Raw genomic sequence first — 21,772 nt, forward strand, 5'->3', positions numbered from 1 at the left:
ATAAAACTATCAAACTTGGTAAAGCCCTTATTATATACCCAACTCATTTTCATTTTAAAGTTTAGCCCTGTAGTCTTTTTGGTTTTTTTTTTGCCCTGAAGTCTTGAACAGAGACTACAAGGTTAATAATCCTAAAAATCTCCTAGGCAACTGAATCAGTATGAGCTTCCTAGAAGAGATAAACAAATATTCCAGGGAAGGATTACCCTCCTAGTTTATCCTAGTTCAGGAATCTTACATCCTTGTTAGTGGGTCTCACTTCTTTTTTATTTTCTTTTTGCATTTCCACATTGATTCTTGCTAACAAAGTTTCAAGGAGAAAGAACTACAGTTTCACATGGGTTCTCTTCCCCAATACAGAGTGAGCCCACACAAATCCCATATGTGGCAATGACCTTTAATGATTCCATAACTAATCCACAGGAGGGGAACTACAACACATTTAAAGATGTGAGTTAAAAATCACAAACAAACAATGGAGAAACGGGCCAAATTCTTCCCATCAAGTCAAACTGCCATGTATCAGTCAAGGTGAATAATCTTTTTTTCCCTTCCTAAGGATAATTTCCATCTTTTTGTTACATCTGCCAACTCCAAATACTACATACAGTTGACAAAAACCTGGAAGAGATGCCCTTTACCCCCCCAACAGAGGGATGCTGTACCGAAAGGAGAGAGAAGCAATTCTGTCCCTGGATAAAAGATAGTCTATATTAAAGTTTCTTTGCTTAAGGCATAAATGTACCTGTCTGTGAGTTTTTTTTTTTTTTAACGGCACATTTTAGTGGCATGTACCATCATCTTTTATGAGAGTGTGGCAAGAGGCCTTGTTATGACTCCCCATGGGGGCTGTGACAGCATATTAACAAGGTAAGAGGCAGGAGGAAGAAGGCAGGCAAGGAGGAACCCTGTCATTTCAGGGGTTTAAAACAATGAAGGCATTCAGTCGGGTGCAGTGGTGCACCTGTAGTCCTAGCTACTCAAAAGGCTGAGGCAGGAGGATCACTTGACCCCAGGAATTCAAGGCAACACTGGGTGACATATCAAGACCACATCTCTAGAAAAAAAAAAGTGGGAGGCAGGGGGCAGGCTTCAAGTCTGACAGCTGTAGATTGAACTTTCTGCTTCTGGCATCACCAAACCTCAGAGATGACGGTTTATAGAATTGGGGGAAAGGATGCTAGGGAGACGTAGAGGAGACAGAAAACTCTCATGCCCATTTTGTCTCTGATTTTTTTTTTTTTTAAGACAGCATCTTGCTCTGTTGACTAGGCTGGAGTGTGGTGGTGCAATCATAGCTCACTGCAGCCTCAAACTCCTAGGCTCTGGCAGTCTTCCTGCCTCAGCCTGCCACATAGCAAAGACTATAGGCACACACCACCATTCCCGGCTAAATGAAAAAAAAAATTGTTTTTTTAGAGATGGGGTCTTGCTATGTTGCCCAGACTAGTGTTGAACTCCTGGCCTCAAGAAATCCTCCTGCCTCAGCCTCTCAAAGTGCTGGTATTACAGGAATGGGTCACCAGGCCTAGCCTGTATTCGATTCCTGTGTAATTTCAGGGAAATTCCTTTGCTCGGTTTCCTACATTTTTATCAATTTTTTTCTTTACCACAGGTACCCTAGGAGAATAAACTGGTTAACTTAAAACACTTTGAAGAAGGCATGCACACAAACAAGTAGTGAAACTACACTAAGGGAGACCTTGCATACTTTTACATTTGATCTCTCCTTAAGTGTTTACAGGGATCCATACCTTAGAGTGTGCTGGGAAATGGGGAAGGGATCCTCTATCTTTTCCCTCTTTCTCCTAGTGGCAAAGTCTGTTCAAGACCAATCTCCCTTAAATGTCAACTCCTTTGTGTGAAACCCCACCCCCTTTCCCTTGTGGCTCAGAGTCCTTCGTAAACATCTCTACTGAAGACTCATCACACCATTCTGGGCTTTGGGTATCTTTCTTTTCTACCAGAGGTGGGCTCTCCTCAGCTCTGTGTGCCGCACTCTCCAGGGCCTGGCACAGGGCAAGTGCTTAAGTAAGAATTACTGAAGAAAGGAAAGTTTCTACTAGAAAGAGAATTTTGTTTTTAAAAGTGAGAATAAACAGAAGAGGAGCAATTCTTAGAAAGTGTTGACTATGTTACAGAATGCAATTTGTTCCTCAGATTCTAAAATGCTATTGAGATTCACATTTTCTGTCTATAGTGATTTTAAATTGGATTTGCTACATCTATTCCTAACATACTATGGTAAAAACAAATAAGAATCTTGGCCTTCAAGTACTTCTTTTGGACTAACGTCCTAATCCCTTCAGGTAATGTTCTCATTATATTGACCCTTAAGAAAAAACAAGAACCGGCTGGATATGGTGGCTCACGCCTGTAATCCCAACACTTTGGGAGGCTGAGACGGGCGGATCACAAGGTCAGGAGATCGAGGCCATCCTGGCTAACATGGTGAAACCTCGACTCTACTAAAAATACAAAAAATTATCTGGGCGTGGTGGCACGTGCTTGTAGTCCCAGCTACTCGGGAGGCTGAGGCAGGAGAATCGCTTGAACCTGGGAGGCGGAGGTTGCAGTGAGCCGAGGTTGCGCCACTGCACTCCAGCCTAGGCGACAGAGCAAGACTCTGTCTCAAGAAGAAAACAGAAGAACCTTGGGTTTCTCTTGTAATCTTCACTACTGAATCCCCACAATTTCTCATGTACGGACTCAAAACCTACTTCTCTTCCCTATCACATATTTTTCTTTACTTTGGACCCCAAATAGATTAGGTATAAAAAACATGCCAGGGGCCTTACACTATTCTCTAATGACTTACTGGTCTATTACTTGTGTTGGTGACATGTTATATGGGGGTAATAAGCCCCTAGAGGTCAGGGGCTACAATCCTATAGTTCCTTCTGAAGGCATTCAGTTAAGCATCATGTACAGAGGTGCTCAACAACCCTCTCTGATGATCATAATCTGATTCCTCTTTACAACCTCTAACAACATCTCTTCCTCCTGCTGTTAACACCCAGCTCCTTACCATCCATTTTAAAATACAAGGAGCATCAAAAGGCCTAGCTCCTCCTGGCCCTCACTCCTGACCATCTGGTTATCTGCTCTCTGCCACATGAGCCAACACAGTCCTTCTGGCATTCAGGCATCCCACACTCAATGCTGACACTTTTTCACACAGTTCTCTATACCTAATCCTCTTCAATCCTGAAAATTCAATGAGTCTGTTTTCTTCAGTCTTCCAGAGAATATTCAATAGTTTATCTCCAGGATAAATGAATATCATCAACAGAACCCAAATATATCAATGGCGATCTCCTTCCTTACACTACAAAGAGTCTCTTTTTATTAATCTTTGCACCCCTAGCACCCAGCAAAATACTGGCAGACACATATTTCAATATGCAACATAAATATATTTATTGAGCACCTGTCTTCCTACCTACTTAAACTGATCTCCCTGTTTCCACACTTGCCTGTCTATAGTCATGCACCACAGAGCACTCAGTGATACTGTGAAAATTTAAGTCAGATCATTTCTTCTAAGAGTAATACCTGAAGTCCTTAGCATGGCCTACAAGGCTATATTTGCCCTGGTCCCTGGCTACCTCTCTAAATTTATTTTTTCCCACTTTTCCCTTGCTAACTCCACTCAAGTCACACTGGTCTCTGCCTTCCTTAAATATGCTGAGAGTGTACTCTATCTTGGTGCCTTTGAGCTTGTTATCAGGTGGCTCCCTTCTCTCACAGCATTCAAGTATCTGCTCAAGTGGTACTTTACCAGAGAGGACTAGTCTAGTCTGCCTTCTTTCTTTTTTTTTTGAGACGGAGTTTCGCTCTTCTTACACAGGCTGGAGCACAATGGCGCAATCTCAGCTCACCGCAACCTCCGCCTCCTGGGTTCAAGTGATTCTCCTGCCTCAGCCTCCCGAGTAGCTGGGATTACAGGCATGCACCATCACGCCCAGCTAATTGTTTGTATTTTTAGTAGAGACGGGGTTTCTCCATGCTGGTCAGGCTGGTCTTGAACTCCCGACTTCAGGTGATCTGCCCACCTCAGCCTCCCAAAGTGTTGGGATTACGAGCGTGAGCCACTGAGCCCAGCCTAGTCTGCTTTCTTTTTCTCCATGGGACTTATCCCCACCTGACAAATTACATATTTAGTTATCCCTTTGTTTTCTGTCCTTCCCCTCATGCCTCAGCCCTCGCCAAATGAAACTCCATGACAGCCAAGACTTGAGTGTCTTTTCCTTACTCTATCCCCATTGCCTATACAGCAGGCATAGCAGGAGTTCAACACATGAATGCATAAATGAATGTAGAAAGGATGAATGGCGAACATTTATATGTGCTCTAAATCTTAAATCTAACAGTTATGCTCTCTTATAGTAGTGCCATGCCTCTGCATTTTATGTCATTTTATCACTGTCTCAGTCACACAACTCTAGAGTTGCTGTGTGAAAGCTAAGGAAAGAAAACAACACCATGAGCAGTAGCACAGTCATAGAATGTTAGTCTGGAAAGGGGTTTAGAGATCAATATTTTACAAATGAAGAAACTGAGGCCCAGTGAAGAACAGTGGCTTCCACAGGGTCACCTAAAAAACTAGTAGCAAACCTGGAACTGTAATCCAGGTCTTCCATTCCCAATCTAGGATTCTTATCTCTACACCAGGTAACTTCTCAATTGTCTTACACTATATCCAGTCATTTATAAAATAAATGACAACAATTTAAAATATGCAAAAGGAAATTGTATAATAGCAATACACAAATCAAAAACACTAGTTTCCCCTGAAACAGGCTAATAGAATAAGCCCTTGAGGACTCTGTTGGGAGACTCAGTTCTGAGATCTGACTACTATTATCACTAACCTCTCAGCTGATGCATACATATTGTATTTCCTCTTAGATTCCCTTTTAAGAAGAAGCAGAAGAATATGATTTAATAAACGTTCAACACTTTATTTTTGCTTTCTTTCTACTGTGCAGGTAAATTGAGTTTGAAGATTATTTCCTTACAAATACAATTGCATTCATGCATTACAAAACTCACAGAAAAAGTATTTGACTAAAAAAAAAGGTTACAAAATCATGATTGCAACTCTGTCTATGATATTATTTAAAGAGTCCTTTCTACTTTTCTATTATAAAAAGTCCTGGCCGTGCACAGTGGCTCCTGCCTGTAATCCCAGCACTTTGGGAAGTCCAGGCAGGAGGACTGCTTGAGCCCAAGAGTTCAAGACCAGCCTGGGCAATATGGCAAGACCCTATCTCTATTAAGAAAAAAAAAGAAAATACAAGTCCTTCTTTATCTGAATCAATTTAAGTGAGAATTTTTGAAGCACTGGTCAGTATAGAGGTTCTATACTACCATAACTCAAACTGAGCCATATGTCCTTCTAATATAAGTTATACACATTTTCTTGTAGATCAATGGTCATTTTATTAAAAAAAACATAGCATAGAGTTCTAATGGAGCTACATCTAGAACACTAACATAAAGTCCATTCTAAATACAGCTATAAAGACTAGATATTGCAATTGTGCTAAATACATACATCCTCTTCCCCCTTCCCTCTCCATCATATCACACCACCCCTTAACCCACATACACATGTGGTAAGACTATACTGGAATAACGTGATTTTTTTTTCTTTTAAAACAAACGTATATAACTTATATATCTAAATGAGTAGCGCTGTATCTTTTAAACTAATCACCTTTGGAAGTTACATATGCATTCCAACAGGGCACAGAATTTTTCTGGAATCCCTATTTTACAACATGGGTTCTCCAGATTTAGTGTGTATAAGAATCACCCAGCGAACAGGTTAACAATGCAGATTCTTAGAGGTTTGGATTTAATTGGTCTTGAACGGGGTTGAAGAATCTGTATTTTTAACAAGTGCTCCAGGCAGGTCTCACATAGGTGATCTGTAATAAACAGTGCTTTAAAATAACCTCCAGAGTCAGTTAACAAGCCACATAAGGAATCAAAGACTTTATGGTCAAACTCCGTGTATACATCTATATAACATGCTGAAGGTTTATTTTAGCTTATTCTTTCAAAATCTTCACTTTTCCTGATTGAATATATTAGTACAGATATGCACAGAAGCATCTATGTGCAAACAACGTACCTCCATAAAAGAGATTCCTAAGCTCCAGACATCAGAATGAATTCCATACTGTTCCCCTGAAATCCTTTCAGGCTGCAAGAAATCAGAAGGGAGCTTGTGAGTTGACGGATGCTACTCACACATACACCAAAATGGGCTCAGCTAAGGTGAGGAGCCACCAACATCTGCATAGCATTTTACAGATGACAAAACAATTTTACATGTGTGTATATATGTATTTGTGCATACAGTATATACATAATCTATATAAATTATATATAGATATATTCTTACTGAATCCTCACTAAGTCCCTGTGAGGAAGACTTTGGAAGTCAATGGAGGCTCAGAGTACTGAGGTAATTTAGGCCAGGTCCTAAGTAGTGAATGAGCTGAGACTTGAACCCAGATCCTCTCCCTCCAAATCCAGTGGTCTTCGTTGTGGAGTAACAAATTATACAACATTATATGATATTATCATTTATTTGTATTTTGATAGATAGGTCTGGAATAGTAGGGTTTCTCTTAATTTTTTATTTGGAAATAATTTCAAACATAGGAAATTTGAAAAAAATGAGATCAGAGCAAAGCACATTCCTATTTCCTTTACCCAGATTCATCTACTGTTCAACATTTCATTCCATTGATCAGAGTTTCTTTGTATATGAACCAAGGAACAGTTTGAAAGGTCCATTTGGGACTCCTGGTCCTCCACTCAAGATGTATAGCAAATACCTGGTCTAAAAGAGGCTACATAAACATTCTCTACTTCAAAAGGAATAATTTCATACTGAGTGGATGCTTCCTGATCTATCTATCCCTCTAGGATTTAGCATTCAGTACAGTAGAGGGCTTTGGAATCAACACATGAACAAATGAATAAGAGAAACTGAGGTCTCACAAAGGTGGAATGATTGCTAAAGGTTACAGGCTAATCATGGCAAGGCTGAGATCATAACTTACACCCCAATATCCAATTCAATAGATACCAGGATGTATTCATATGGAACTGGCTAGCCAGCTACAGGAATAACATTATTGTCACCGTCATTACTATCATCAACAACAAAATTATGTGTGCATTTATTAAAGAATTTCTATACGCCAGGCCTTGTTTTAGTGTTTTTCATGCATATCTCATTTCAGATTCATAAACATCCGTGTAATATTGGTACTATTTTATCATCACCATTTAACAGATGAGGAAAATGAGGCACAGAGTAGTTTACATTACTAACCATTATGAGTGCTGTATCCACTATACAAGAAGGATAGTAATAGCTATCATTTAATGACCACTTACTAGCCCCAGACACTGGGCTAGGTACTTTGGGTCTTCTACTTCATAATGATTTTGCAAAAGTAGGTATTATTGCCCTCAATTTACAAATATAAAAACTAAGTCTAGAGCTATGGGTTAGCATTAAATGCACTGTCCAGGAGCAGAGCCAGGATTCAAAGCCAGTTATGTCTGACTGCAAAATTAGAGTTCTTTCCAGTGAGTCAAACTGACCCCACAACTAGAAGTCAGAAGAGCCATGCACACCCTTGAGCTGGTCAGTATTTCTCAACGTGCAGTCTTTAGAGCAGCCATCACAGAACTGCCTGAGGTGCTTACTGTTAATACAAATGAACCTCCAGAATCAGAATCTCTGGGGGTGGGGCTAGAGATCCTCACTTAAAAAAATAATTTCTCTGGGTGATTGTTTGGTACACTTAGCTCCAGTCACTAAATATTTCCATGTTCCCTGGAGAGACAATGACCTTTTAGATCTCCCTGCCTTCCTCTTCTCTGCTTAATGACCATGTTTCACACAGATCCTGTTTGAGGGTGAAACCTTTCTCTACTCCTACAGCAGAATTATAAATTCCTGCTTTTGTACTTCATTAAAATGCTGTTCATATCTTATTATTTATCACACTGTGTTGTAAAATCATCTGTTTTCTAGTCTATTTTTCCTAAGAGGCAAACAGAGTACTAGGCAGACATACCTAATACCTTGCCTGACACATAACAGGTATGCAGTCAATGCATGCTGACTGAAGGGATGTAATACATGTTTACTGCATGAACAAATAAGTTCCTTAGAAAGTTCTTATATAACTTCCTCATACATTGCTATTCATGTCTGTCACGAACTTCTAACAAACATGAAAACATGAAAATCCTAAAATCCTCTAGAATTATTAAAGAACTAACTAAATGTTGCCCTGCCCCCTGTCCTTTTTTCCTTCCTGTCTCCATTTCTTCATCCTACTGATTAACAGGTACCAAGCATTTCACCCAGAATACAGAAAAAACACGAACACACACAAAAGTGAAACCCACATACAAAATATTTGGGCAGGATTAAAAAGGAGGTTAAACACACTCATTACATTTGCCCACTGAACTATCAAAACAAATGCAAACTGTAAGCTGATAATAAAGCATAGAAAAATTAAATTAAATTTAAAAAGAAAAAATAGAAAAAGTGATAATGTTCACAGGTACTAGATGGCAAATAAGAGAACTCTTTTAAGGGTCAGATTCTGATGACCTCTTGTTGGGGAAATTATTCTTGCAATAAGCTAATGAAACAAGATTACTGCTGTGATGCAGTGTTTGAGCAAAAATGTTCAGCAAAAGCCAACAGCAAGCTCCACGTGTCTATCCTAAACAACTCTTAAGGTGGATAGGGATTGGGAAATGTGCCCAGGCCACTGGAAGTGATTTAGACACAAGATGAGCACCAAAACATTCTGAATTTATGGAGCCAGGATTTGATGGCCCAAGGCTGCACAATTCAAAGCTGTTCTCACACGTGAAGCCAAGGTGGCCTGCCCTGTCCTCTCCCCTGAAAAACAAAATAAAGCAAAACCAACTACCAGGTACCACGTTGTTGACAGAATATCTATGATGGATATTTAGCAGTTAAAAAGTGAAAACTGAGGTTACTCTCTCACATGACAGCTGTCATCAGTGTGAAAAGCTAAATAATAGGAAACACATGACTCTTGTCTAAAACATCTTTGTAGTGAGGTTAAATGACAAGCAAACAAAATGAAACAAAAAACCCTGACCTGTTCTTAATAAGAACAGTAAAGAGTAGTGATGATCTAATAAGTAGAATTTATAGAAGATCTTAAAGGGCAGTCCTTCTGGCACCCACACTATACTCCCTCCAGATGCCCTCTGTGACTCAGCTTTGACAAGAATCTACATTTAGTTAACTAACTCCAGAACCATCTGTTTCCACAATATTTGTCAAAAGCAGGAAGATACCAAGATATATCCCTTATCTCTTCCAAAAAAGGAATTTCTGTTCAGACTCAGACTACCTAGAAAATTAACAAAGTAGGCAAGAAAACTTCAGGCTAGTGTATAGTCAAAATATGTATCACAAGTGATGAGGTTTTTTTTTTTTTTTTTTTACATTGGCAGGATCCCTGTGTAGGCAGACAGAACACTGGTTAAACAGGGCTCTGGAATTAGACTGCCTGAATTCAGATCTGTCTTCTAGTTCACCAATTCTCTCTTCTGCTGTGTCCAATATGCTGTCAAATACAGTGAGTTCTAAATTTTAATCTAGAAGTTTTGTTTAGGACTTTAAAAATCTACTATGTCACTTAAAAAATGTGTGATCTTAAGTCTGTATGCATCTGTTTCTGCTGCCTGCTGTTCCTACTGATCTTGTTCAGGTGGCTTTGTTTTCTTGTGTGCCCAGTTCTCTTTGCTTGCTAGTTTTTCCCCTTGAAAGAAAAATTTTGGAGAGGTTCTCTGAGGCCTAAGGTGGAGACCACCTCAAACCACTTTTCAGCATGATGTGCCTTGTCCAACCTAGGACATGTATGCATATACCCAGGGTGCAAATCTATACCAGGGCTAGGCTGTGGTCATAGTTTGTTCCACTTTTCCTATTTCTTCTGCTTCTCTGCTTGGTTCCAGGTGCCGCCTCTCCAGTTTCCCAGGACTGGGGGAAGAGGAGCAGTTTTACATCTAGTTTACCCTTACACTGAGGTTAGCCATTTAGGCTTCTAGCATGGAACAGAGAAAATCTCCTCTGAGACCTTCTGACTTAGGTGGGCCCTGAAGCTTGGCCGCTGCCCCTCTTGCCTGACTGTGATTCAGGCAAATGCCCTCAGGAATAAGCAGTGATGGGGCTCCCATTCTACTTTCCTCTCTGTGGTAGGATTTCATTCAAAAATTGTCCTGGGAGTAGCCCACTGTCTTTTTAGCTCTTTGGTGCATTTGAGATGGTTAAAAACAAAACAAAACAAAAAAAACTTAGCTAGCATATTTAAACAGAAGAGTTGATCTAAATAACCTAGTCTGCTATTAGCAGAAACTAGAAGCTGATGTCCTAATTAAATTGCCTTTTACTATGTGCCAACTCTGAGACCTTGGGTTAAAGATATTTTTACCTTTGGTTTCCTCATCTGTAAAATGAAGATAGTAATAATAAATAATAGTAGTAATACGTTCACCTCCTGGGGTTGTGTGAAGATTAAATGAATCCCGTAATGTGCTTCAGTACGTGCCACATGGGAATGCTCAGTTAATGTTAGCCTTCTTCCAGTCACCACCACTACCATTATTACCACCGCATGAGCATAGCCAATTGAGTTGGATCATGCAATGTGTATGTGTTTTATTCCAAGTAAAGACAATTTCCAAGAATTGGAATAGCTTGGGCAGAAAAAAATGTTCTGAAGATAAGAATGGTTATTTAGGTTGACTTTCTGATCCCAAGGGCCAAGTATTTGAGTAAGATTTTTTCATTTTAAAACTTCAGTTAATCATAGCAATAGTGTCAATTTTTATATTTGATTTTTAAAATGATAGTAAGCCAGGAAGACTGAATAGTTGGTTAAAGTTTTAGGAACTTCTATCTTAAAAACATAATAAAATTTTTAGTAATTAGAATTTCTGGGCCGAGCATGGTGGCTCACACCTGTAATCCCAGCAGTTTGGGAGGCCAAGGTGGGTGGATCACTTGAGGCCAGGAGTTCGAGACCAGCCTGGCCAACATGGCAAAACCCTGTCTCTACTAAAAATACAAAAATTAGCTGGGCGTGGTGGTGCATGCCTGTAATCCCAGCTACTCTGGAGGCTGAGGCAGGAGGATCTCTTGAACCCAGGAGACGGAGGTTGCGGTGAGCTGCAATCATGCCACTGCACTCTAGCCTGGGGGACAGGGTGAGACTCCATCTCAAGAAAAAAAAAATAAAGAATTTCTGAAAAATGGTTAATTTAATATAAGCTCTAAGCTTCTAGACCCCTTTTATAATTCTTATGGATAAAATCCTTTTAAAATGTGGTTGAAAATCTTTCATGCTTTGGATGAAGGTATCTATTGAACCTATTAATTATCTGCCCCTAAAAAACAGTATTTCCTTGAGCATGACACTTCACTTTTCCAGCTCTCAGTCTCCTCACTGGTGAATGGGGAGGTTGGATCAAGATGACTTTTCAAGTCTCCTATAAGCACATTGCTGCTTAATGTGCCCGTACTTGGTTTTTCTAAATGACTCATGATGTTACAAAAGCCTCCCTGTCTTTTTCCTAATTATCTTTTCTATATCTTACACTTCCGATTACAGATTAAGTGAGATTATTCACATATACAGGGCTATTTCATTCTGATATATTTTCTTTTTTTTTTTTTTGAGACGGAGTCTCGCTCCATCACCCAGGCTGGAGTGCAGTGGCACAATCTCGGCTCACTGCAAGCTCCGCCTCCCGGGTTCCCGCCATTCTCCTGCCTCAGCCTCCCCGAGTAGCTGGGACTACAGGCGCCCGCCACCACGCCCGGCTAATTTCTTTGTATTTTTAGTAGAGATGGGATTTCACCGTGGTCTCGATCTCCTGACCTCGTGATCCGCCCGCCTCGGCCTCCCAAAGTGCTGGGATTACAAGCATGAGCCACCGCGCCCGGCCATTCTGATATATTTTCTTTTTAATATTTGAGTAGCTTAGCTGGCTGTATTTGAGTAATTTTGGGCTGTCCATACCTTGAAACACAAGCAAGATTCTTAATATGAAAAGTTAAATGCTGTGCTTATAATTAGTGAACAAGACACTTTTGGAATGCAGCTTTCATGAACTAATTCATTCGTCTGGCACTATGTGAGGTACTGGATATATAGAGTGAGCAGAATACATCTTGCCACTGTGAAAGTCATAATCTAGATTGGGAGAGATGCATAAATAATATGGGTATAATGAGAGGCACAGCAATTAAGAATTTAGTCTCTGAAGGCAGATCACTTAATTTTGAGTTCTGATTGACACTTATGAGCTTTGTGAACTTGGGTAAGTTACTTAACTTCTCTTGCTTCAGTTTCTTTATCTCTAAAATGAGAATAATAATATTACCTATGTCATAGTGTTGTGAGGATGTAAAAGTTAATATATGTAAGAAGAGTGATTGGCACATAAAGCTACTTAAGCGTAAGCTATTATTATTAGTGATGTTACTATTATCACTGTACAGAAGTATGCATGAATATAAAGTGAGGGAAATACATAAAATGAGGATATCAAATGACTTCTAATTATGTATTCCTGCAATTTTTTATTTGTTCTCTTCCCCACTACTTCATCCTCACCCATGCCTTCTATTTCTGAGTCTTTGCTCATCCATTCACAGTGATCTTTCTCTTGTGCAAGCACCCTTTTCACATACTGTTTGAATCATCAAATTTGTACACTGTAAGTCTCATTTTCTTTTCTTTTTTATTTTTGAGACAGAGTTTCACTCTTGTTGCCCAGGCTGGAATGCAATGGCGTGATCTCAGCTCACGGCAACCTCCGCCTCCCAGGTTCAAGCGATTCTCCTGCCTCAGCCTCCTGAGTAGCTGGGATTACAGGCATGCACCACCACGCCTGGCTAATTTTTTGTATTTTTAGTAGAGACGGCGTTTCTCCATGTTGGTCAGCCTGGTCTCAAACTCCTGACCTCAGGTGATCTGCCTGCCTTGGCCTCCCAAAGCGCTGGGATTACAGGCATGAGCCACTGTGCCCGTCCTGTCTTATTTTCTAACTGTATGTTTGGTACAACTTAAGTCTTTATTATGTCACACATAATGCTGCTACATATAATGTCGTGTTCCCTGTTTCACCCAAGTCTTATCTAGATTATAGAGTGGTTCCACTGTACCTGACTAACAGCATAGAAGATGCTCAGTAAATGCTGGTTGATTATTGAAGGTGCTCAGTTTCAGATACAACTTTCACTGGCATAGATCAGGGGCTGGCAAACTTTTTCGGTAAAGGGTCAGCTAGTAAATATTTTTCATACTATGAGCCATATACTTTCTGCTGCAACTGTCACAACTACTCAACTCTGCCACTGTAGTGCTAAAGGGGACATGCATAATATATAAGCAAATGGGTGTGGACATGTTCCAATAAAACTTTGTTTACAAAAATAGGCAGTAAGAGCTTAGAAGAGCGATCAGTACATTGTTCCAGTAAGTTGAATTTGGTCTGAGAACTGTAGTTCATGGATATTTGGCATAGGGCTCATGTAGAACTCAAAATTATAAAATATACCAGCTAAAATGAGAACCAGTTGTGGTTAAAAAAAAAAAAAAAAGCTCAGCTCTTTTCTCTCAAGAGGCCGTCAGCAGATAAAAGTCAGGGATTCATACCTGTTCTATAATAATATAGGTTATTTCCACCTCCCCCCATCCCCACCCTCACACCATGTAGGTAAGCACTTGGCCAATAAGAGCCTCATACTGAACTGAGCAAAGTGCTCACTCTCAAGCTACCATTGCTCCTTTTCTAGGTATCTTATGCTTTTTATAGCTTGAACTACAAAGCTGATGACTAGAATTCACTCACCTAAGAAGCAAAGCAATTTTAGTTTTGTCAATCTGAGCTAACGTTTCATAATTTTAATCCTCACATTTTCTTTTTTTTTTTTTTGAGATGGAGTCTCGCTCTGTCGCCCAGGCTGGAGTGCAGTGGCACAATCTTGGCTCACTGCAAGCTCCGCCTCCCGGGTTCACGCCATTCTCCTGCCTCAGCCTCTCCGAGTAGCTGGGACTACAGGCGCCCGCCACCACGCCCGGCTAATTTTTTGTATTTTTTAGTAGAGACGGGGTTTCACCGTGGTCTCCATCTCCCGACCTCGTGATCCACCCGCCTTGGCCTCCCAAAGTGCTGGGATTACAAGTGTGAGCCACCACGCCCGGCTAATCCTCACATTTTCAATTAACAGATGGACGCATCACATTCATCCATAAACAAAAATAAAAAACTAATTTCTTTAATGTACACCTGAGAAGGACAACTGTAATCTGGATTTGTACATTCAAATATAATGCAATTTAATTATCGGAGGAATTTAAAGCTACTAAGAACATGCTGGGTAGTTGAGCAATTGTTTCATTTATAGTCATGTCCCCCCAACTTTTAAAAAATTACAGTGTTTCATATTCTTTCAAAGACTTAAACCTTTGCATTCAGCAAGGCTATAAAGGTGGCTCACCAATCTCACCTAACTTGGTAGAGGAAGGAAGGTGATAACATTTTATAAAAACAGATATGATGACTTCAGAGGTTAATTTATTATTTTTCCTATTATTATACAAGAAAGTATAAACTTTCTTTAAAAACCATCCAAGACAAAAATGAGCTATTCTGGTATCCGAATGAAAACAAAATGTTTTGTATTGTTCTGAGAATAAGGTTTAGGTTTAGAATTAGGTTTAGAATAAGGTTCCATCCCTAAATCTTTAATCGAGATAATATATACAGAAAGAATACCAAGAATAAGACCCACGGTTTTATCCATACTAACAACATTTAATTTCATGACATATTAACAAAGGCTATTAGAGATGAAAGGGACTACCTAAATAAATTTAGAGCTTTCATTATAAAAAATTATCTTTGTTACAGGAAGACAAAACTTTACTCCAAAATTAATACTAGATAAGTTTCCTGTTTATTTTTTTTCCCTCCGACTCTCAAGATGATTATGAAAACCCATAAACTAAAGTATTTTTATGAAAACAAATAACTTCCCTTACTCAAAAGCCAAGTCTACACTGGTCTTTGAAACAGCCTTATGCTTCTACTTGTTATTGTTGGTAAGTTTATTTCAGTGCAACTAAATAATCTTACAATAGGCATGAATAACAACTAAACAAAATATAGAGGTACAAGTTCTATAGAGAACTGCCCCCTAAACCCTTACATTCAGAGATCCATAAATAAAATTTGGCTACATCAGTAATTTAATTTTGATCTGGTGACAAAGCATGTTCATATTCCAAGAAAAAAACAACCAATTTTATTGACTGACATTTGGGGATACTTGAGGGTTAATTAAACAAGAAATGTGGAAAAGTGGCCAGTATGCTATAAGGTGAAATTTTTCTGTAGGATTAAACTTCGAAACTCAGCGATTTCACACTTGAACCAACCAGTTAAGTCAACAAAGTCAGATAAGTTGATAGCTCCTGTAAAAACCCTAATGTCTTTTAGAAAGATTTAAAAATCAGATCATGACTAGATTGACTTTGCAATTTATGATCTGCTAGGCTAAAGCTGTGGAATTAATTCAAGAATTATACATTAACAAGTACATAAAGATAAAGATGTTGGTTTTAAACGTTATTTTTGCATAAGTTTACTTACCGCCATATAAGCATTTGTTCCAACATACGTCTTGGCTATAGAATTCACCAGCTATGAGACAAAACAGTCTGTTAGAACAATATAAAGATAATGTGGAAATAAAATGGGCAATTATTCCTCATTTAACCTACAATCATCATTCGTATAAATCAACTAAAAATTATGTAAAAGGGAACAAATTTATCTACAAAGGCATTAAAAATGATTAAATCTTTTCTTTTGAATGTGATTTCCAATTTAAACAAGCACAGCATTACAGTTTATAGCAGATAACCTTAAACAATTCACTTAAGCAGGATGCTTATCGCTTTAGTACCCCAAACCCGCCTGATATAAAAAGTCAATTTAAAGCAGAATTTGAACACACTCAATTTTTAGTCAGATGGCTCAAGATGTGAATGAAGCCCCATGCATTACTAGAATGAAATGAACACTAAATACGCTGGAGGGATAACAGACTTTGACAACTCATAATACAACGATGACCTTCGCTTTGGTCTTCATGTTTGGCTGGGAGTAAAGGTGGCCGCAATTCAAATCAACATCACAGCACGCTCATGGGTCACTATCACTGGGTTTCTCAGGGGAGGCCCAAAATGGAAATTAATTAAAATTTGTGCTGCACATTGTAATGGCCCTCCACCATTGTTGCTCCCAATATTAATTTTTATTGTGGGCCAGTTGGGTTCCCCAGGCACAGCTCCCACTCTGCCCTCCCTTTTGTCTGGCCAAAACGCTTTCATATCAAAGCTGCATATCAATGAAGTTTGCTATTCGTAAGTAGTAATTACAAAGTCAGCAGTTTTTACCATCATTAAACAATGAACAATCATATTCTGATGAAGGAAACTCGCTCAGAGATTAAAAATGAATAACACACTCCCAGACGAGGAAAAGATGCAGAGTTTCTGTTTATCTGGCAGCTAGGTAATTTTTCAATCCAGATAACAGAATGAAAATATAAAGGGGTTGTTGCAGAGAAAAGAGTACACTGGGAGGAAAAGAGACATACCTGAGTGCTAACTCCAAAATCACACAGCTTAACCTGTCCTCTTGTGTTTACTAGCATATTGGAGGGCTTCACGTCTAAAAAGGAACCAGAAAGGGCCATGTAACTAATTCCATATATCTATAGCGTTTGTTCTTTAAAAGCACACATGCACACCACACCAAGTTGCAGAAATGACATCATCTGCTCAATCCAAAAATCAAATCACAAATTTAACGAAAAGCATTTTTTTTTTTTTTTTTTCAATCTCGGCTCACTGCAAGCTCCGCCTCCCGGGTTCACGCCATTCTCCTGCCTCAGCCTCTCCGAGTAGCTGGGACTACAGGCGCCCGCCACCACGCCCGGCTAATTTTTTGTATTTTTAGTAGAGACGGGGTTTCACCGTGGTCTCGATCTCCTGACCTCGTGATCCACCCGCCTCGGCCTCCCAAAGTGCTAGGATTACAAGCGTGAGCCACCGCGCCCGGCCTAGCATTTTTTTTTTTTAACTGAAGGTAAAATGTAAGGTCTTAACTCCTCCACGTTCAACAATTTCCGGTTTCCACAGAATAAAGAGTTTATTTCAAGTGAAAGTGAAATCTAACCTCGGCTTACAACAACAATAAATACACCCATCATCCTATCCCTAGTTTTTCAGGAAAAGTAGGTAATTAAGAAAATGTAATCTTCTTGCAAAGAATTTGCACAAAAAGGACGAGTTTTGCTCTATATGTGTAATTATCAAGCTAGTTCTCCTATCTAAGTAATAGTAAGGCCAAAGGGAGGCAACAAGGAAAAATCATTCATATGCTACGGGTAACAGGTCGTATCTGAATGAAACCGATGAGGAAACGAATGTAGTACTGCTATTTCGCATGTTTTACAAGGCAAATGCTACTTCAGATAATACTTAGAAATTTATCTAAAAGATGTGTATATATGTGTACATGCATGTGCTTATTAGTCTTTGTTTTATTTATCATTCTCTTCCCTTACATTATTTTTGGCTGCTGTTATAGTTAACAAAAGAATTGACATAGATTTCACTAAAGCAGTCAGTCGCTAAGTAATGACACAAAGGATTTCTGTGAAGCATCATCAGTGACAACAATGAGCCTTTTCAGGAATTCAAGGAGCCCAAAAAAGCCATCCAAGGAGGACAAGAGCATACCACTTTTGATGGTATAGAGCAGCATCTGCTTCAATGCATCTTTTATGGCAAAAGTGGTCTAGCAGAGACAACTGGTTATATTTAAAACAGCATATAATCTCAACTACACTGACACTGAACAGGAGACTCAATTTTTTGGTGTAACATTTTTTTAAAAACTGTAAATGGGTTAATCTTCTCCTGACCTTCCATCCAGCAAAAGGGTACCACAACAAAGTATCTTGCCAAGAGTAGATACTTAATTCAAATTTCAAGTTCACACACAGTAACTATTACTGAATCGTACTTACGTGACAGGCAATGTGCTAGGCATTTTCTTATACATTAGCTCATTTAGCCTGCTAAATGTTATCAGCCTCAGTTAGCCTGATAACCAACATTTGAATGTAAATTCCATGAAGGCAGGGACTTTGTCTCTTTTCTTGACTACAGTACTCCCAGCCCCTGAAAGAGTGCCAGATATATTTCAAGTGCTCGATAAACATTTGTTGAATGGATGAGTGAATAAAGAATGGAAACCACAAGTACATATTGTGGTTGACGATTGTGTTTCAGTGATGAGGGGTGAACTGTAGAGCCTGTCTCTGTAGCAAGCCCTTCAGACACCACACACTATAACCTCTATTGGGAGGCTCTATGAATTCAAGTTGGTATGCACAGGCAGGTGTAAGCTCTTTTTATCGGTATCATCGCCCCAAGAAATAAATAAGTTCACAGGTTAGGAGTATACTTTAAACATCTTTAAATGTATCCCTTCCAAGCACAGTATCTTGCTCACTGATTGATGGCTTTTTATATGATACATTAAATTTACTAATACATGGCCAGGAGTAGTGGCTCATGCATGTAATCCCAACACTTTGGGGGGCTGAGGCAGGCAGATCACTGGGGGTCAGGAGTTCAAGACCAGCCTGGCCAACATGGCGAAACATCATCTCTACTAAAAATACAAAAATTAGCCAGGCGTGGTGGTGGGCACCTGTAATCTCAGCTACTCGGGAGGCTGAGGGAGGAGAATTGCTTCAACCTGGGAAACGGAGGTTGCAGTGAGCTGAGATGGTGCCACTGCACTGTAGCCTGGGTATCAGAGTGAGTTTTGTCTCAAAAAAAAAAAATTGCTAAGACAAATGTCCCCTTTACCAGCAAGTCCCTGGTCTCTTGGCGTCTAATTTTCTCTAATTTTTCAACATAATTCTTATACCACCATCATATTAAACCTTAAATATACCACTTTCACTACATCACAAGTCTCCTTAAGGAGGAGGTTAAGTATTCTCTGACATGCCCCCCACCAACCAGAACATGAATTCCTTAAGAATAGGGTTGTGCTTTCAAGTGTGCCCCAGTAGTTAGCACAACACATCATAGCCACAGTAGACACTTAAATGTTTGCTGAACTGAAACAAATGTTAGATTCTACATAGTTTGGTCTTATTTTTCAAATCTAGTTCTTATCATGGGCCCTCAGTTTTAAATATTTTTCTTTTGGACAATTTGTTCTTTTATATATTGATGTCCTAAACTAGGAGTGTACAATCTTTGGCTTCCCTGGGCCACATTGGAAGAGGAACTGTCTTGGACCACATATAAAATACACTAACGATAGCTGATGAGATTTAAAAAAAAATGGCACACACACACAAATCCCATAATGTTTTAACAAAGTTTACAAATTTGAGCTGGGCTGCACTATTCAAAGCCGTCCTGTGGCTCATGTGGCCCATGGAGCATGGGTTGGACAAGTTTGCCCTAAACCATTCTTAAGCCACCACATCAGATGGAGACAGTTAATGAACAAATATTTTGAACTCCTGGAAGAAGGTGCTGCCTGGAAATTAAGAGGTAGGCTAAAAGCAGCAAATCTTTAGTTTCAATCAGATACATCTGACTTAAGTGGATCAATGGAAAGACAAAACAATAAAACAACAAAACTGCTAAACTATATTCCAAAAGACAAGGTGTAAATAAGAACCTGACTGCATTTTTCCAGCTTTCCAACATCTTTTGAACATATATGTAAACCTACAGTATGACTTTTCCATATTCTCCCCTCAACCTGGTTTTCAGAAGTAATTTATGTGTGAAAGTAGTAGACATCCAGTCATCCTCAAATCAATCTTTGCATTCCAATGAGACTGTTTTAATCACTGTCTCAAAAGAAAAAAAAAACCCATCATTAAGGCTTTGTTCATTCTGTTTTCATCATCTCCTTTCCACCCCCACGTTTAGAAACCTTTCCTCCATATTTTCCAACTATCTGAATCCTGCCCATCCTTCATCTCAGGCCATCAAAGTCACTACCTTCTTTGAATTTCTGTAGCATCTGTCTTTGGGACAAAGCATATGATTTATGTATGTTATGTATGTATGTATGTATTTCAGAGACAGGGTCTTGCTATATTGCCCAGGCTGACCTCAAACTTTTGGGCTCAAGTGATCCTTCTGCCTCAGCCTCCCGAGTCAATGGGACTACAGATGTTTGCCACTGCACTCGGCTTTAACAACATTTTATACTAAGAGTTACTTAATGTATTTGCTGTTATCAGTATCATCACCCAAAGAAATAAGTTCATAGGGTAGGAGTATACTTTATACATCTTTAAATGTATCCCTTCTGAGCACAGTATCTTGCTCACTGGTTGATAGCTTTTTAAATGATACATTAAATTTGCTAATATAAATGTCCCCTTTACCAGCAACCTTGAGACATAATTTGAACCTAACAGCCCCCTTTAACAAAGTCAATGAATCTGGGCTAGGAGACATATGGCCTGGGTTTTAGTCTTTTTGATCCTGTCACAAATTTGGCACATGACTTTGGCCTTGGCATGTGATGTTTTAGTTTCCAACTCTGTAGGGAGATGAGCCTTGTCATGAGTAACATAAGTCATGAGTAACATGAGTTACCATGTCAGTATTAGAGAACTGTGAGGATTAGATGAGATAATGAATGTAAAATTGCTTTTTAAACTGTCCAACATTCTATAAGTGTATTATTATTATCAATTGGTAATCAAACAAGCTAGAAAAAGTTGTATATTTCATTATATTTAGAAAATAATTTCTATTGCTACTGTGGCAATTTAAGCTGTATTTGGGTAAAATACTAGCTCAAAGAAAATAATTTCCAAAGCCCAGTAAGTCGGACTGTAAAACCAATGTGATGTTTATAAGGAAACATTTTTGCCAGACTATATGCACCCTTTCCTCAACAATGCTACTGAGCTGGTTTCCCTAGTTTTACACTTGCTCTGTTATAGTTTGTGTTCAACACAGCAGCTAAAATGATCCCTTTAAAACCTAAGTCAGATCACGTCACTTCTTTGCCTAAAACCTCCAAAGCCTTTCCAACTCAGTGCAAAAACGGAAAGTCCTCCCAGAGGTCCCCAAGGCCCTTGTGAGCTGCCCCATATGCTCACCTTGCCACTCTTTTCCATGCCCACTCTGCTTCAGCTCACTGGCCTACCTGCCAGGTATGCTCTTGCGCTGTGGCTCTGTGTCCCTGGAATACTATGCTTCCACAAATTGTCCCTGGCTTGCTCCTTTGCTTTAGATTTTTGCCTGAATTTTTCTCCTTTGCTTTAGATTCTTACCTTTTTAGGAGAAGCCTTTCCTAACCACCTAGTATGCAGTAGCAATACCCCCCAGCTCAGATACTTTCTTTCCCTTTTCTTCTGCTTCAGTGTTTTTCTTAACATTTACCTCCATCAACACACTCTATTTGATCTATTAATTCTCAGTACTCCCCTCTTCAAGGGAAGCTCCATGAATGCATACTTGGTCTGTTTTGTCCACTACCACATCTAGAATGGTGTCTGGTACATACAGGAAACAATATTTGTTGAGTAAATGGTGAATAA

At 39.3% G+C, this 21,772-nt stretch overlaps 1 protein-coding gene across 4 annotated transcripts in view; it reads right to left on the reverse strand.

Moving 5' to 3' along the window:
- The window catches only part of MAP2K5 (mitogen-activated protein kinase kinase 5), a 268,034-nt gene that overhangs the window by 98,827 nt on the left and 147,435 nt on the right, over nt 1-21,772 (reverse strand). For all 4 annotated transcript variants that reach the window (XM_032175733.2, XM_058427173.1, XM_058427172.1 and 1 more), the window contains exons 14-16: nt 16,766-16,839; nt 15,754-15,804; nt 6,143-6,214 (exon numbers count right to left, since the gene is read on the reverse strand). In XM_032175733.2, coding sequence (XP_032031624.1) covers nt 6,143-6,214; nt 15,754-15,804; nt 16,766-16,839 — 197 coding nt within the window. The remainder of the gene's footprint in view (nt 1-6,142; nt 6,215-15,753; nt 15,805-16,765; nt 16,840-21,772) is intronic.

Source organism: Hylobates moloch, unplaced genomic scaffold (genome assembly GCF_009828535.3).
Source record: "Hylobates moloch isolate HMO894 unplaced genomic scaffold, HMol_V3 SCAFFOLD_14, whole genome shotgun sequence".
Taxonomy (NCBI): domain Eukaryota; kingdom Metazoa; phylum Chordata; class Mammalia; order Primates; family Hylobatidae; genus Hylobates; species Hylobates moloch.